Below are 16,898 nucleotides of genomic sequence, written 5' to 3'. Positions count from 1 at the left end.
CTTTCCAAACAAATGGTTTCACCCACTGCAGCTTTACAACTTTAGGGACGCTACCACTATCTGGCCTGAAAGGGAGTGTTGTTTTCCGGATGTGACACCAAGTTGACCCGGAAAAGGAGGAGATCGGGGCAGTGAAACATCCTCGGCGGCAATGGAAGGATCCAGCTACAGGGTAAGACTTTGGAAATCATTCCCTCGCTTGTCTATAGGAGACGCCCCCCCACTGGTGGTCGGCTTCCACCTTCCGCTGTGCAGGGACTAGGCAGAGTCAACTTATCAAGCACCATTTTCTGGTAAAGATGCTGTCACTCTCTACAGTCCTTAGGGAGATTCTACCTTAGCTCCGCCCCTCGAGAAAACGCACGCCCATCCAGAGCGGGAGGCGGGGCTGTAAGCTTGCCACGCCCCATTTTAGCTTGTCAGTCTAGGCCTCTAGACCCCGCCCCTGGGGGAAACACCTCTCTAGACCATTGGCTTTCACCAGGTGGTGTTTGAAAAGGGAGGCGTGTACCTGCACACCAGCGCTCGGAAGCACCAGGATCCGGACTCACTTATCGCGGGCGTCTTACGAGTGGTGGAGAAGGTGGGCCGGGATGGAGGTGGCATGTATGGGAACTTCGAACTGAGGGTTGAGGGGCTTTCGCGTGACTCTACTAAGTCCTCTCCATGTCCCTCAGGACAACGATGTCCTCCTGCACTGGGCTCCGGTGGAGGAGGCTGGCGACCCAACGCAGATCTTCTTCTCTAAGAAGGTAGGCACCTCTCTCCTCTTCCTCACTCTAGTGGAAGGCAGGGAGTACTCCGGGACCTGTGAGCCTGTTTGCTTTGTGAAATTATCTAGTGCTAATTGGGCCCTGCTGGATGAAAGACTGGGTTCCCATTTCTTAAGGGGTGTGGCCTAGTTCTGGTCTGAGGTATCAACTGTTTGCTCTATGTTTATTTATTACACTTATTTACTATGTGTGTGCGTTCACATGCCGTGGTGTGGGTGTGTGGAGATCAGAGGATAACCTGCAGGTTCTCCTTCCACCGAGTGGGCCCTAGGGATTGAACTCGGGTTGTCGGTTTTGGCAGCAAGTGCTGAGCCATCTCTCTAAGCCCAGAGTTTGAGTTTGTATGGGGGTAGATGGAGGTGGTGTGAGTATGAGTGTGTGTGCGCACTACCCGTGAGAGCCTGCAGAAGACAGCAGACACATGCTGGAGCTTAGGATGTCACGTGGGATCTGAACTCTGGTCTCTGCAATTGTCCAGCAAGCCTTGTTCACCAGTAAACTCTTTCCGGCCTTATTTGTTCAGTTTTTTTTTTCTTTTTCTTTTTCTTTTTTTTTTTTTTGGATCTTTTTTTCGGAGCTGGGGACCGAACCCAATGCCTTGTGCTTCCTAGGCAAGCGCTCTACCACTGAACTAAATCCCCAACCCCCTTTTTTTTTTTTTTTCGGAGCTGGGGACCGAACCCAGGGCCTGGCGCTTGCTAGGCAAGCGATCTACCACTGACCTAAATCCCCAACCCCCTTATTTGAATTATTTGCTTATTCATGTGTGACTCGTGACACTTGGAGTTATCATTCATTTTTCCTTGTGGGTTCTGTGGCCTGAACTCAGGTCATCCGTCTTACACTGTCTGTCTGGCCCTGCTCAACAGTATCTCCTTTCTGTCCATCATCAGCGCCCCCTGCAGACTCAAAGCTAGTCACAATGACAATGGCCACCACTTTAAGCTCTTCACTCATGGTGAAAAGTCACAAAAGACACAAAGGAACTTTGACATGAACACAAAAAGGGCTGAGAGCAGGGGTGTAAGCATGTCCCTTTTCACTGAAGTCAGCACTGACCATTTATTGGTTTTGTGACCGCAGGTGGTCTCTGAGCAGTTAACTGTGTAGCAGTTGCCTCCTGAACCCTTGAGTGTAGGGTTCTGGCTCTCTGTCAGCCACCATGGCTGATGCTGCGCAAACCTCCTGCCCCTCCTGCCTCTTTCCCTCCTTCTGTTGTTGTTGTTGTTGTTGTTGTTCTTTTTCTTCTTCTTCTTCTTCTTTTAATTTTTTAAGATTTACTTTATTATTTTATGTATGTGAGTTCACAGTCACTGTCTTCAGACACACCGGAAGAGGGCATCAGATCCCATTACACATGGTTGTGAGCCACCATGTGGCTGCTGGGAATTGAACTCAGGACCTCTGGAAGAGCAGTTGGTGCTCTTAGCCGCTGAGCTGACTCTTCAGCCCTCCTTGTTCTGAAGCCTGCTTTCTCACTGGGGCTTGCAGGCTGCAAACTGAAAACTCCAGGGAGCACAGCTCTTCATTTCACTATTTCTTCTCCCAAGGACCCAAGTGGAGGTGAGCCCAGCACCTCAGAGGAGGAACCCACCTTTGACCCAGGCTATGAACCTGACTGGGCTGTCATTAGCACAGTGCGGCCACGGCCCCACCTGGCAGAGCCCAGGAGAGGTAGGTGGAATTGTTCCATGGTGGTCTAGGGGACCACATTTTGCCCTTCATGTTCATGGTTCCAATGGCTCTCTTGCCCATAGTCAAGGTGGCTTCCAGATGCTTCCTTTCTGACCTAGGAAAGAATGACTTGCCTCTGGGTGTTTCTAATGAGTTATCTTCCTAAAGGTTTCCAGGTTTGTGGGTTGTAGAAGGGCTGACAAGCAGCTAACCACAGGGAAATTTCCTTCTTTTTTCTTTTTTAAAAGCCATGGTCTCACTCTGTAGTCTCACTTAGTAGCCTTAGCTGGCCTTGAATTCAGAAACCTGCCTGCCTCTTCCTGCCAAGTACTGGGCTTAAAGGGTGTGGGTCACCATGCTCAGCTTCTAAAACCTTTTATTGTGGTTCAAGTAGGGACTTGGAGCAAAGAGGGCACTAGAGGTGAGACAGCCAGAGGACTAGGGGCAAATTTACCTTTGAATGCCAAGCAGAGGATTATAGTCTTCAAACAGAAGGTTCTGTAACATTCTGGAAAGGACACATGGCCCACCTGGCTTCTTTCCAATCTTAGGCAGTTTTACTTCTAAGGTAATTCTAAGTAGCCAAGAATCCTCAGAGGCCTGGAGGAGGGTAGCTTCCTGCAAGGCTTCAGAAGACAGGGCTGTTGAGAAAGCACACTGAGTTGACCTGCACACCCTTCCCCTCTCTCATTGAACCAACAGCTCTTTGCTTTTCCCCAGGTGCAGAGCCCAGTTCCCCCCGGAGCTCCTGGGCCTTCTCTGTGAGCCTAGGGGAGCTCAAGTCCATCCGCAGATCCAAGCCAGGCCTCAGCTGGGCCTACCTGGTTCTGGTGACCCAGGCTGGAGGCTCCCTGCCTGCCTTGCACTTCCACAGAGGGGGTACCCGAGCCCTGCTCCGAGTCCTTAGCCGCTACCTGCTGTTGGCCAGGTAAGCTTCTGCCTGAGCTGGACCTGTGAGCCAGCATGCTCTTCCACAACTGGGCTGGAGTCTCCGGACAACGGTGAAAGCACAGTTCTAGTCAGAAGTTGCTAAGCAGATCCAGGCGCAGCCCTTTGCAGTCCAGTGCTTGGAGGGCTGTGACGGGAGGGTTTTCAAGGTCAGTGTGGGCCACATGAGACTGAAAGTGAGGGCAGACGGGGAGGACCTGGCCCATCTTTATAGGACTTGAGTAGTAGGCTCCTGGTACACAGGAGTGTCTTTTCATCCTCACAAAGCCACTCATTGGTACCTCCCTGAGTCAGTCAACCTGGCCCAGAAGTGTAAAGGCCTCATTGGCCTCCAAGGTCCAGCTCTGATCTGGGGCCTTTTCATGCAGTAACATTTCTGTGATCAGGGAAGGGACTGCAGCACCTGGAGTAAGCATGGCCAGGCTAGCCTAGTACAACGGGGCCCTTCACCTGTAGCCACCTGTGTGCCACCTTCCCCCCAGCTCTCCACAGGACTCCCGCCTCTACTTGGTCTTCCCCCAGGACCCCTCTGCCCTCTCTGACTCCTTCCACCATCTTCAACTCTTTGACCAGGACAGCTCCAACGTGGTGTCTGTGAGTGTTCCTGGACCAGATGAGGGCGTGTGTGGGTGTGATGGGTGAGCTGCAGAGGAACAACTCTGATACCTGTTGCCTGTCCCCAGCGCTTCCTTCAGGATCCCTACTCTACCACCTTCAGTAGCTTCTCTCGAGTGACCAACTTCTTCCGGGGAGCCCTGCAGCCGCACCCTGAGGGCGCCTCTTCCCCTGATCTACCCCCGCTGCCAGATGATGAGCCAGAGCCTGGCTTTGAGGTCATCTCTTGCGTGAGTGTCAAGTGACCCTGTTTGGAACTTTCTATTGTGTTACACAGGCTTCAAGGCCTCAGTTTTCTCCTTGGTAACATGGAAACATTATCTGGAGCTCCTTAAGAAGTGACTTCACACAGGGCCGAGGTGGTGCATCCTTTAATCCCAGCACTTGTGAGGCAGAGGCATGTGGATCTCTGTGAGTTCGAGGCCGGCCTGGTCTACAGAGTGAGTTCCAGGACAGCCAGGGCACCACAGAGAAACCCTGTTTCCAAAACCAAAAACTCCAAAACAGAAGTCACTTCTATGTGCTGGGCCAGCTGCCTGGTGTGCCTGGTGGATGTTTGTCCTCGATGAAGATGTCCGACCCAGAGGCTCTTGCATGCTCGACGGATGCTGTGCTGCTAAGCCATACCACATCCTCAACCCCTGCACTGGTAATCCAGAGCAGCACTCCCTACTGAACTCGTTTCCCAGCCAGTTCTGGTCTCCTGGTCTCCTGGACTGGATGTCTCAGTCCCCACCTGGCCTTATACTGTGTGATCCATATATATATGCTCTTGCCTCAGGCCTGGCTGTGGCTCTCGGGCACCTTTCCTGGAAGCTTCCTGCTGGCCAGGGAAGATGGTGGTTATCTATCCTTGGTCTTTAGCATTCCTCTGTCGCCCAGGGGGGCCGAGGACTCACCCGCCATGTGTCCTGCAGGTGGAACTGGGCCAGCGTCCCACAGTGGAACGTGCTCCTCCAGTCACAGAGGAAGAATGGAACCGCCACGTGGGTCCTGAGGGTCGCCTGCAAAATGTCCCTGAGTTGAAAAGTCGGATCTTCTCAGGGGTGAGTGTCGGTGGGTGTAGGCTAGCATGGGTTGACGGATAGCTAGGAGGAAGCCCTTTGACCTGTTGCTCCATTGCATCCCCAGGGTCTCAGCCCTGGCCTTCGGCGGGAGGCTTGGAAGTTCCTTCTGGGGTACCTTAGCTGGGAGAGTTCAGCTGAGGAACACAAAGCCCACGTGCGGAAGAAAACGTGAGTGAGAACGTGTGGCTCCCACATCCTTTGGACATCTCTGCCCTAAGACTTGACCTCTCCCAGTCTTCACGATGGAGTCCTGCAGCCAGTACCAGCCCCCTACTGTTTTGTAGGACTAGTGTGAGATGTATTGGGACTTTTTTTTTTCAAATGCTGGTTTGGAGATGCTATATGTAGGGAACAGCCTCATCCCCCGTGTGGCTGCCTCTTGATAAGGTGTCCCCCTCACTCCAGTGCTGGATTGTTGCAGTTCTTACAGCCTTGCAGTGACTGTCGGCTCCTTCCTGTGGGTGCCATGCATCTGCTGTGTCTGGCGCCTTGTGAGGACCTTGAAGTGCCTTATGCTCCTTTAGATGCTTTCCCAACAGAGAGAGGGGTGGTGACATTACCAGAAGCCCACAGGGTGTTCTGTGGAGAGAAACATCAAGGGAGTGAAGAAAGGGAGAGACAGAGCAGGTGGCCTATGTGGGCAGAACAGGGCACGGGGAGTGATGGTGTGGGCAGGTGTTTTCCAGGTATCCCCTGGGTGCTGTGGTAGCCAGGGCCATAGCTTCCGTGTCCCTTCCCACTCAGGGATGAGTACTTCCGAATGAAGCTGCAGTGGAAGTCTGTGAGCGCTGAGCAGGAGCGGAGGAATTCACTGCTTCATGGCTACCGAAGCCTCATTGGTGGGTGGGTCAGGAAGCTCGTGGTGGGAGTTGGGGTGGCAGGGGTGAGCTGCAGTGGGCAGGGCAGGGGAAGAGGTCCTGGGGCTTGGTCAGCTCTCACTGGGAGATTAGGTGGCTTTACCTCTCAGTGCCTCTATTTCCTTCATTGCAGAGGGCATAACTAGAGTCTCATGGTGGGGGTGGCAGTAATAGGTTCTAGGGAAGCCCCATCCTCACCCTAGCATGAGCCCTGCAGGTGAGGACGGCCAGCCCACAGGGAAATAGCATGCTACCTCCGACTAGCTAGGAAGGCCTACTGACCTTTCTCAAGTTCCTACTACGTTGGACTCCCACAGAGAGAGATGTAAGCCGCACTGACAGGACTAACAAGTTCTATGAAGGGCCTGAGAACCCAGGGCTGGGCCTGCTCAACGACATCCTTCTTACCTACTGCATGTACCACTTCGACTTGGGTAAGCACTGCACTGATGGGAAGCGGGGCGAGTGCTCTCGGTGCTCAAGGTGTTGCAGCTGACCCTGTGTTTGTTTCCTCAGGCTATGTTCAGGGCATGAGTGACCTCCTGTCCCCGATCCTCTTCGTTGTTCAGAATGAAGTAGATGCCTTCTGGTGTTTCTGTGGCTTCATGGAACTTGTGGTGAGGTGCAGGCTGGGAGTGAGGGAGTGGGCGGGGACAGCCACTAAGGTGTCCGGCCTGCACTCCGCCCTCACATTTACCTCCTGCTTTCTGCAGCATGGGAACTTTGAAGAGAGTCAGGAGACTATGAAGCGGCAGCTTGGGCAGCTCCTGCTGCTTCTGCGGGTGCTGGATCAGCCACTCTGTGATTTCCTGGGTAGGTCCTGTGTGAGACCATCTGAATGAGAATAACATCCTGAGAAACTTGGCATTCAAAGCCTAGGGGATGGGGGAGCCTGTCCGCCCACTGTGGGCCAGGTGAGGTTTCTCTAAACCCTCAGCTAGGGCCACTGCATTCTCACTGGGTTCCTTGTTGCTTGTGTAATAGAAATGCTGAAGGGACTGCAGCTCAGTTGGTAGGGAGTGAATGGTGGAACTGCACACAGCAGCAGGGGAATTCATGTGTGTTGTCATGCCTGTCAGCTGCCTATCCCACTGCTCAGCACACTGTGATGGCTGTAGCTCGATCACTAGCTGTGGGCAAGGCTGACTGCCTGCGGTTCTCTTCTAGATTCTCAGGACTCGGGCTCGCTGTGCTTCTGCTTCCGGTGGCTGCTCATCTGGTTCAAGAGGGAATTCCCCTTTCCTGACGTCCTTCGGCTGTGGGAGGTAGGCAGCCAGTAGGGTGAGAGGGCTGCTGGAAGGGCTGGGAGGTTGAAGGTGGATGGGCAGGTCAGGATGGGGCTTTCGACACCCCAGGTGCTGTGGACTGGGCTTCCTGGCCCCAATCTGCACCTGCTGGTGGCCTGTGCCATCTTGGACATGGAACGGGACACCCTGATGCTGTCTGGCTTTGGCTCCAACGAGATCCTTAAGGTAAGGGTACTTCCCACCTTCTCCTCAGGGTTAGACGTGGAATCCACCTGCAACGTGTGGTGCTAGCCATGGGATTGATTGATCATTTTGTTTGCATGGGGTTGGAACTCTGTCTTCTTCCCCTCCAGGTTACTAGACCTGTACCTACAGAGCAGTGAGGTAGAGGAGCCTACCCCTCCCCAGGGAGGGCTCTTCCTGTTGTGCTAGCGGGGAATGCTATGGAAGATTGTGGCAGGCCAAGGAATCCTGAGGGCCTCCCCTAGCTGGGCCCTATACCCCCAGCACCAGTCTGCTTCTGTCCATCAGCACAGTGCAGGCATGGACCTGACCTTCCCCTTCCCACAGCACATCAATGAACTGACCATGAAGCTGAGCGTGGAGGATGTGCTGACACGGGCAGAGGCTCTGTACAGGCAGCTGACGGCCTGCCCAGTGAGTCTTTAGTTTTTGCCTGATTAAACCCCATGGCTCTGCAGCCAGGCTTTCCTCCTCCTCCTCTCACACCTATTGACTCTACCTTCACCCGTGTACCAGCCTCTTGGACCACCCCTTCCCCCACAGGAGCTGCCACACAACGTGCAGGAGATCCTGGGGCTGGCACAGCCAGAAGAGCCTAGTAGCCCATCTCCTCCGGTATCCCCAATGCCCTTGTCACCCACTCGAGCCCCGATGCCCCCGCCGCCGCCTGAGGAAGTGGCCCCGCAGCCTGACAGCAGTCTGGAGATTCTGCCTGAGGATGAAGATGGTGCTTGACTGCTAGCCCAGTTCCTCAGACCGGGTTCCTGAAGATTGACAGGTTCTGAGCTCCATGTCCGAAGCCTAGAGCGGAGGGAGACCCTGAGCCGGCCAATGAAATGGAGGAAGGTCCTCCTAGAGGTACGGGATTCCTCAGTGCCCGCCCACCAGCTGCTGCCAATTTGAGGCAATAAACCGTTCTCGTTTGACTGCACTGGCATCAGGACGCTTTGCTTTTTGATCTTGCCCATAGCTTAGGCTGGCCTTGAGGCTGCTGGTTGTTTTTAGTCAGGATCTGTCAGCACCCCAACCTCCAATGGCTTCTGATCTCCTCTTGACCATAGTGTAGTGTTCCTTCACCCAAGTGTCCCCCATTCAGGGCAGCTATATTCAGGAAACCAGAGCAGTGAGGAGGGAAGTGAGCCTCTGGTTTAACAAAAATAACTTTATTGTGGGCTATTACTGTAGGCGGTCTGTCTACCCTGAAAAGGGCTGGGTTAGGAGCTGGGTGCCCACTTCCCCTTTGCAATTACGAGTGGTCCACCTCTCCGTGCATATGCTGCAGAGTGCCAGATCCCACATGCCCGTGTTTCCTGTGTACATGCCCAGGCCCTTCGGGGATGACTTCCCCATGCACATGTCCGTGCTCTGAGGGATATATAATCTGGTGCTTGTGCCCCTTCTCCTGGGGGTTAGTCTTCATGAACACGTGTTCCAGCGGCTCAGGTATGTTCTCCACAAACACGTGTTGCTGCCCGTCTGGGCCGGTTTCCACCAACAAGTGCTTCTGCGAGAGATCCTGCCGGTCGGGGTTGACTTCTTCCTGTGCCTGCTGCTCCTCTGGCTGGTCCCCTTCCAGATACTGCTCCGCAAAGCTGGCCTCTGCGAGTGCATGCTCCAGCGTCTCGAGGTCGACCATCCCATACCCATAGTTACTATTGATCCTCAGCGCGGCCCGCAACCCAGACTTGACAGCAGTCTCTACCCAGCCATGCGGGAGAGCTGTATGCTCGCCTGCGAAGTAAATGCGGCCATAGGGGACTGACCAGTCATAGTCCTCGGTCCCTTGCCCAAACAATGGCGGCTGCACCACGAAGCCTCCCTGGCTATATGGGTCCTCCGCCCAGCGCTTGACCACACCCCTGCCGTCCCACAGCCGGTACACCACAGGCCCGTGGAGGGCCGCCAGGTCCTTGAGCACCAAATGCAGGGTCTGTTCAGTGCTCAGTCCAGCGAAGGGGGCTGCAGCGTCCGACCACGTATAGGAGGCCAGAAGCAGTGAGCCCTCGCCCGGTGCGGGATAGAATATGAGGCGCGATGGGCGGTCAGTGTTGGAGTGGCCGCCCATGATGTGCTCCTCGTGCCAGAAAGGCCGATGGAAACTCAGAAAAACCTTGCTGGCTGCCACGTAGTGAAGTGCGCGCAGTGCCTCCTGCCTCTTGCGAGTCAGAGGCGGCGAGAAGGAGATGCGCTGCAGAGCAGGCCCACTGGCAGTCAGCAGCACCACGTCTGCGGTCATCACCTCCAAGCTGTGAGACTGTAGTGAGGTGGTGAAGTGCACATGCACCTCGTGCCTCCCCTGAGAGATCGACACCACTGGCGCATTCAGCAGCACCGTCCCTGACAGCGAGCTCAGGAGCGCTCGCGGAAGCAGGTCCCAGCCACCCACGATGCGGCTGTACCTACAGAACGGGCAAAGAAGGGCGGGCACACTGACCACAGTCGAAACACAGCTCTTAAGGCCCTGCCCCCTCTGGCCCTGCCTCTCCCAGGATGCCCCGCCTTGTGGCTTGCCCTATCCGTTGTGCCCTCACCGGAGTCGGTCACTCAGGCAGGCGTGCGCGCGAAATGCTTCTGCAAGGCTGAGGTAGAAAAAGCCTTCCTTGGACATCACATCTCCCAGGAGCTGCACGGCCGGCTGGGACAGGTTGCCCTCCTTGAGGAGGTATTCCTATGCAGTGGGTAGGGGCACTCATCAGACCCTTCCTTCCTGCATCACAACTATCTCTTGTGACAGGAGAGGGAAACCTTGCCTCACTCACCAGGAGTGTATGCTCGCTGAACATATTCATGGCTTTCTTGCAGCCCAAGACCTTGACGTCTTTGATGGCCTGTGGGGACAATCAGAGAACCCTGGTTGCAGCAGGGACAGCAATTCACCTCATTCCAAGTCCCAGCCATTGGCTCATGATGCATGCTCCTCCTCTGAAGCTGGGAGTCTTCCAAATACTGGACTTCTGTTTGCCCACCCAGTCAATGTGTTTTTGTGCGGGCCAGTAGAGATGGAGTAATTGTGTCTAGACTGTTGTAGGCATAGGTAGGTGAGGGCCTCAACACCCCAAGAGGGTGTGTCTACTAGCAAAGCCTACTCTGCAGTGTCCCCCTTTCACCCACAGCTTTCCTTAGCTCCCCAGCCCCAGGAGGAAGCACTAGAGCACCACACCTACCCTCTGGCCCACAAGGACCAGTGGCCTCCATCAGCCTTTCTTGCACAAGGCAGTTGGTAGTTCTAAAGTGTGGAGAGCAGGGCCCCCTCTCCCACTGCATGCAGGCTCTCCTCCCTGGCATTTAGTGATCTTTGAGCTCCTTCCAAACATGGCCTCCAGCCTCTTTACCCTGGCCTCCTTGTCATGGGTAGGTAGAGACATGGAGGATACAGACTTAGGGGTGATGGATGAGGAAGGTTGGGTTCCAGAACAGAGGGTATGTATGCCTGGATCACCAAGTGGACTAAAGGGAGGGCAAGCTATTTGGTAGGTCTGGCCCATGAGCCTGAGAGGCACTGGGAAGCTACATGGAGTCATGGGCAGGGTCACCTGGGTGGAAAGATCCTTTTGGGACAGGAAAAAAGGGTGCTGTTTGACAGCATTGTCTGAGGCAACCAGATGGGGACACAGAGTAGCACTGTTGCTGGAGGGTCCTAGGAGTGCCAGGAGCTATAGTAGTGGGTGAGCTGGAAGAATGCAGAAAACACTAGCAGCCATCAGCAGACATGTGAAATAGATCTTAACAGGATAGTATTCGAGACAAGACTTTCAGGGGCAGGACTGAGCTCAGCAGGAAAGCTAGTGGCCACCTTGTTGAGTGCCATCTGGTAGATGTCCTCCGGGGAGTGGCCCCTTTCTCTGTGGTTCAGGTCGTAGCCCAGCTTCTCTGGCATCTTCTCCACCACATAGTTTCGCAGCTTCACGCCTTTCACCTCTGTCCATGCGTTCTCATCATACTGTGTGAACTGAGTCAGGTTGAGGCCCAGGCTCCTGCAGAGCTGGTGCAAGATCCTGGAAGTAGGAGGCTGCCTGAGAGAGGCCTGGCTTGGCACCATGGGAGGGGCCACTGGAGATGAGCATGAAAACTACTTACTGGGGACCCGAGAGCTGGCTCAGGAGCTGGGGTGGAGTAGGAGCAGAGCTCAGGCAGCCTGCAGGCTAGGGCACTGATCAGGAGGCCAGTGATCACCTCTGAAGGCCATACTGAGGGATGTGAGTGGGCAGTGAGGTCTAGACCCAACTTTTCACTGGGTGGGAGTATGGGTGACACTGGAGATGAGTTGGAGGTGTAGCTTGAAGCTCAAGGTTCCATAAGCAGCACCTCAAAACAAAGATACTGGTGCCTGGACTAGGGATAGAGCTGGCTTCTGGTTGAGTTCAGACCAAGAAAGAGGCTGGGATTGGCTGAGTCTGAATCTGGGATGGGAGTTGGTGGAATATGGGGGTGGGTATGGAACTGGGCTCTGGCTAAACCTTGGTGCAGAGGTGGGGCTCTGCTGCCTGGGTGGGTGGGACCTCACCTGTGGGAGCTGGGCATTCGCATGGCCCCAAGCTCCCCTATCCAGCCTGTCTTCTCATCCCGGAAAGTGAAGATACGGCCCCCAATCCTGTTACCTGCCTCCAGGATGGTGACCTAGAGATGAGGGGCAAACAGAGAACTCAGCTCCCTCACTACATTCACACTAGCCCCTGCCCGTCTTGCCCCCTATAGTAAATCACACCTAGATTCGGAGGGCCTTTCTTCGGGGTAGAGGGGCTTCTAGGATAACAGAAAGTAAGGTTTCAAGACTGTAGCAGGAAGACTACCAGACGGACTGTAAAGGGACTTCCCAACTTAAGGTAGGAGTAGAGAGATTTCCTAGTTTGTACAGAAGACTTGGGGCTGGCCCATTCTCATTCCTGAGGTTTGGTGGGAAGATACTTCCCCTTGAGGATTTCCCAGCCCCCTCACCCCAAATCCCCATCTCGATTCTTGACAATTACATCATTAAGAAGAGGAAGTAAGGGGTTGGGGATTTAGCTCAGCGGTAGAGCACTTGCCTAGCGAGCGCAAGGCCCTGAGTTCGGTCCCCAGCTCCGAAAAAAAGAAAAAAAAAAAAAAAAAAAAAAGAAGAAGAGGAAGTAGGCCTTCCCTCCAGGATGGGTAAGTGGAGTGCAGTGGATCAATGAAATGAGGGCTCTGAGAAAGAGTAGCTTCTCTACCTCCTACTACCCAGCACTCCCTCCCCACCGACAGCAGGAAAGGGTCCCTGTAGACTGCAGGCAGCACTTCTCACCTTGTGTCCTGCATCACTGAGCACCTTGGCCGCTACCAGCCCAGCCACGCCCGCACCAACCACTACCACCTTCTGGGGTTTCGAAGTTCGATTGAGGCCCAAGGTCACCACCTTCAGTAGCTGCTCATAATCATGGTCCACCATACACTTCTCGATAAGGTTCAGGTTGGAGGCTGCCCTCCACTGCAGAGAGACTGCCAGACCAAGGAGGGTGGCCACCAGGACAAGATGCAGGGCTGGCAAAAGGACAGGGTCAGCGCACAGGCACCAGGAGTACAGGAGTCAGCTTTAATCCCAGCAACACCCCCCTCTTGATTTCTCACTTACCCAGCCCAGCCATGGCTCAAGTGGCAGCTGCAGTCTGAGTGAAGAAGTGGGGGGTCAATGTGGTGGGGTCAGGGATCCCCAGTCTGTATCCCTCCTTCCTCTCTGGGCACGCATTTCCCCAGACCTAATCTTGATCCTTCAGGGTGCCTGGGACCATTCTTCCAACATTTGGCCTAACTCCCTCCCCTCCTGCTTTTGAGCCCTCGGTTCTGGGGTCCAGTCACTGCCACCACCCTCCATGTAGTAGCACTACCTCCAGCTCTCTTGGACAGGACAGCAGAGCAGAGCCTCTGCAATTCTCCCTTTAAAAGAAGCCAGCCCCGCCCACTCACCTCCCTGGGGAATTAAAAGTGCTTTCCTGAGCTAGGGTCAGATGCTGGGGGAGGTGATGGGAAGAGGATCACAGGAGGAAGTAACTTAGTCTATTTTTTCTTCCTCCTGCTCCAAATAGCTTTGGGGAAGCTGGGGGTGGGGACTACCCATCCAGGTGGCATTGTTGATGGTAAAACTTGTGCTCTAGGCTTTTTGGACTTGGATCTGCCCATCCCTGGGCTAGACCTCCTCTCCCCATCTCTCCAGGCCTGTCTCCTGTATGAAATGGGCACACACAAGCCTGGGACCTTCCACATTCAAAGCCCATATAGGCCTGCTAATGTCACATGGTCCAGCACAAAATGGCAGGAATGGAGCCAGCTCAGGGACTGCATGTAGCACCTGGCCAGGTCCAGAATCTGTTGCTGCAGCTGCAGGAACATGGGGTGGGTGTGGGGAGGGGGACTGGTTGGTGATAGCTAAGTGGCCCCCTGTCCTTCCTGCTTTTGTCTTAAGAACTGCTGGGCAGCAGACTCTGGACTGACACCTCAAAGAAATGACCCTAGAAGCTTCTGCCTCTGGCCTGCAGGAGGCCATGAGCAGATGAAATCAGGGTCGCCCAAAACTAATGAGGTGAGGCAACAGGATGCAGGGGGATTTTCATTAGGGTTGGGGAGAATATGGGTTAGGGGAACAGCCAGGGTGGGAAATCACAGAGAGCAGACTGGGGAACTCCAGAGCCCATTAAGTGCATGGTGGTTGGTGGATGTGTGTGCTCTGTGGCTTTGGCCAAACAGTTGGCTAGAAGTGCAAAGCCATGCAGGCTGGAGGCCCTAGGTCAAGCAGAACTCTGGCACAGTACTTGGTCTCAACCTTACAGAGGAATTGACAGTCCTGGGAGGGGAACACGGGCAACAGCTGCCTCCCAGCCTGGAGTTTCTTTTGGCTGAGACACAGTTTCTCTGTGTAGCCCTGGCTGTCCTGGGACTCAGAGGTCTGCCTGCCTCTCAGAGAACGCCACTGTGTTTCAGTTGTCTACCAGGCTGGCCTCAAACTCCCTATGGTCCTCCTGCCTTGGTGTCCTGAACGTAAGAATGACAGCACCTGGTGCTAGTGCTCTTCCTCAGCTTTTGGATTCCATCCAGCACCAATAAGAGAGCCTGAAGTTGCCATGGTAAGAGTAAAGGTAGGGTCTGGCACACAGGGACCATAGCTTTGAATTTGTATGCGAGTACACTGTTGCTGTCTTCAGACACACCAGAAGAGGGCATCAGATCCCATTATAGATGGTTGTGAACCACCATGTGGTTGCTGGGGATTGAACTCAGGACCTCTGGAAGGGCAGTCAGTGCTCTTAACCACTGACCCTATCTCAAAAGTATAAATACTTAGACCTCCCGATTCCCATGTTAGTGCCGACTGTATCATTGAACCTAAGTGAGGAATGCCGAGGGTTGGAGTACCTCTGGGATAGACTGTCCTTTCCTGGCTATGCTGAGGTCTTGGGGCATGCAGGGTGAAATCAGAAGTACCAAACGCAGGACTCCAGACACTAGTGTGTACATTTGGTGTAATAGCCACACACCTGTCAGCTGCTGCTGGCTTTGGGAAACCCAGCTTCATTATGGGCCTTTTAGGTGGAAATGGTCTTTGGAGATCCCTTGCCCACTGTGGCTTGCTTCCAATCCACAGGAAGAGTGCCATGAGGGCTGGGCCATATCCCAGCAGGCAGTGCCTCCCAGGGATCCTAGAGACAGGGATGGTGGGAGGGGCTCTGGGACCTAACTACACAGCTTTCAGTCTGAAGTCTAGTGGCTTGAATTCACTGTCACCAAAGGACGGGGTAGGGTGACCCAGGCCTGGACAGGAACAGAGCAGCTGTGGCCTCCACCCTGCCTTCCCACCCCAAAATGGGGACACTCACTGCATGCTGGTCTTTGGGGGGCTCTCCTGGCGCCCATGGCCTTCTGGTCAGCCTGGAACTGAAGTCATCCTCTAGCGCAGGCAGAACCAGGATGAATAGAGATAACTTTCTCCTACTTCCTACTGCCTTGTTAGGCCAGAGAAGCCAGGTCCTGATAGGAAGAGCAGTTGGAGGCTGTGGCAGAATGCTTATATATATAAAAATTGAGACACTCACTCTGTAGCCTAGGCTGTCCTCAAAATTGAGGCCATCCTTCTGCCCTTGCCTCTTAAAACTATGGCTAACAGGTATGCCACCATGCCCCTTGCTCACCCTGTCATCTCTAGTCATGGGACTATTTTGAATCTCATCCCAGACTCACTATTTTTGTAGGATGTTTTTCTGGATGGTCCCTTAATGACAGGAATTGTCACTTTCCCTGTGAATACTTGAGGATTCATAGCCCAGCCAGCAGTCTGTTTTACAATGTATGAGGATATGGCTGTGCTCAAAAAGTTTTACTGACAAACAGAAGGTAGGCCACAGGCAGCCAACTTCCACCCTCTCAGAAAGGTACTTCCCAGCACTTGGAGGCAGTGGCAAGCAGACCTCTGAGTTCAAGGCTAGCCCGGTTTACATAGAGTTTCCAGACCAGTGAGGGTCTCAAAAAATATGGAGAGAGGGGAGGCAAGCATCACATAGATGACTTCAAGGCTAGGGATATAGTTCAGTTGGCAGTGTTTGTCTAGCATACACAAAACTTGGGTTCCATTCCCAGCATCATATAAACCAGATGTGGTGGTGCAGTACTATGATGCCAGCACTCGGCTGGAAGCCTCATTTCAAAATAAAAAGGACTTACAACTAAATCTTACTGATGACTATTTGAAACCTTCCCTTCTGTGGGATCACATTTTTGGGAGTGCCTCTCCTTTGGAAGCTAACTTTTGCCAGACCCTTAAATCAGATCAGTAACTGCCCAGAGACCTTTTAAAACTGTCCTCAGCCTCTTCAAATCTAACTGGTCCTTAAAGATAACAAAGTAACCAATCTTTCTATATAGACTTGCTCTCCCCACCCAATCAGTTGTTAAGCAAATTTAGCTACATGTTGTTCTCTATAAGGCATGTCTGGGTTTGATTCTGACTCAAAACCTTAAAACATCCCATAAACACTAGAAACAACTTGTGCATAGATTGGTCACATCTGTGTGCAGTTTTCAAGTGCTGTTCTGTGACATTCCTTAGAAAACTTTTAGAGACCTCTGTAAAAAAATACAAAGTACCAGTGGCCGAGTGGTGGCGGTACTAGCCTTTAATCCCAGCACTCAGGAGGCTGAAGTAGGTGGGTCTCTGTTCTACATAGACCAAATCTCAAAAAACAAAATATATCCTTCATCTCTACCCCTTACCATGTTTTCTGTGCTACTCAATATAGAGCAAAGCTCTTTGCTAGGCAGAAAACTGGGAAAGACAGAGAAGTGGAATTTGAACTTGAGCTCCCTCTTAAGTCTTTTCCATTCCTTAAAGTGACATGGACACAACTTCCTACTTATTTGACATTTTACGCCACTTTTTCCTCTTCTTGACTTTCACACTAGGCCAGGCTAGTTCCACCATGCTGGGTCAGTCTAGCCCTTGGCTATCTAAGGGAGAGGTGTGGAATAGGCTCC

The 16,898-nt window shown here is 53.4% G+C and overlaps 2 protein-coding genes across 11 annotated transcripts in view; one reads left to right on the top strand and one right to left on the bottom strand.

Annotated features, from left to right (window-relative positions):
• The first annotated feature begins 130 nt into the window (after positions 1-130).
• Positions 131-8,355, top strand: Tbc1d17 (TBC1 domain family, member 17). 3 transcript variants are annotated; one of them, XM_087654726.1, is made up of 17 exons: positions 131-172; positions 485-583; positions 678-752; positions 2,324-2,451; positions 3,174-3,375; positions 3,878-3,989; positions 4,079-4,240; positions 4,928-5,056; positions 5,142-5,245; positions 5,822-5,916; positions 6,252-6,368; positions 6,451-6,551; positions 6,648-6,747; positions 7,102-7,199; positions 7,290-7,406; positions 7,752-7,838; positions 7,968-8,355. In XM_087654726.1, exons 3-17 carry the CDS (start codon positions 685-687, stop codon positions 8,157-8,159), a joined length of 1,812 nt encoding a protein of 603 aa, XP_087510852.1. In that variant the 5' UTR covers positions 131-172; positions 485-583; positions 678-684; the 3' UTR covers positions 8,160-8,355. The 3 variants fall into 3 exon arrangements, with proteins under 3 accessions (XP_087510852.1, XP_087510841.1, NP_001099728.1); NM_001106258.2 differs by having other exon boundaries at positions 132-172; positions 2,324-2,447; positions 3,168-3,375; XM_087654715.1 differs by lacking the exon at positions 7,290-7,406 and having other exon boundaries at positions 2,324-2,447; positions 3,168-3,375.
• Positions 8,356-8,566: 211 nt separating this feature from the next.
• Positions 8,567-16,898, bottom strand: part of Il4i1 (interleukin 4 induced 1) — a 25,529-nt gene continuing 17,197 nt past the window's right edge. Inside the window, exons 3-10 of one of the 8 annotated variants that reach the window (NM_001432707.1) lie at positions 15,248-15,398; positions 13,012-13,045; positions 12,685-12,920; positions 11,929-12,041; positions 11,218-11,419; positions 10,184-10,252; positions 9,956-10,092; positions 8,567-9,823 (exon numbers count right to left, since the gene is read on the bottom strand). In NM_001432707.1, coding sequence (NP_001419636.1) covers positions 8,671-9,823; positions 9,956-10,092; positions 10,184-10,252; positions 11,218-11,419; positions 11,929-12,041; positions 12,685-12,920; positions 13,012-13,024 — 1,923 coding nt within the window. In that variant the 5' untranslated portion in view covers positions 13,025-13,045; positions 15,248-15,398 and the 3' untranslated portion in view covers positions 8,567-8,670. Of the gene's footprint in view, positions 9,824-9,955; positions 10,093-10,183; positions 10,253-11,217; positions 11,420-11,501; positions 12,042-12,129; positions 12,168-12,684; positions 12,921-13,011; positions 13,398-15,247; positions 15,399-16,898 lie in introns of those variants that run through there. The other 7 variants (XM_087623899.1, XM_087624833.1, NM_001432704.1 and 4 more) reach the window with 7 other exon arrangements.

This window comes from Rattus norvegicus, chromosome 1, assembly GCF_021556685.1.
Source record: "Rattus norvegicus strain SHRSP/BbbUtx chromosome 1, alternate assembly SHRSP_T2T, whole genome shotgun sequence".
Taxonomy (NCBI): domain Eukaryota; kingdom Metazoa; phylum Chordata; class Mammalia; order Rodentia; family Muridae; genus Rattus; species Rattus norvegicus.
The sequence above is the reverse complement of the archived record's forward strand: the minus strand, read 5'-3'. Positions and strand labels throughout refer to the sequence as shown.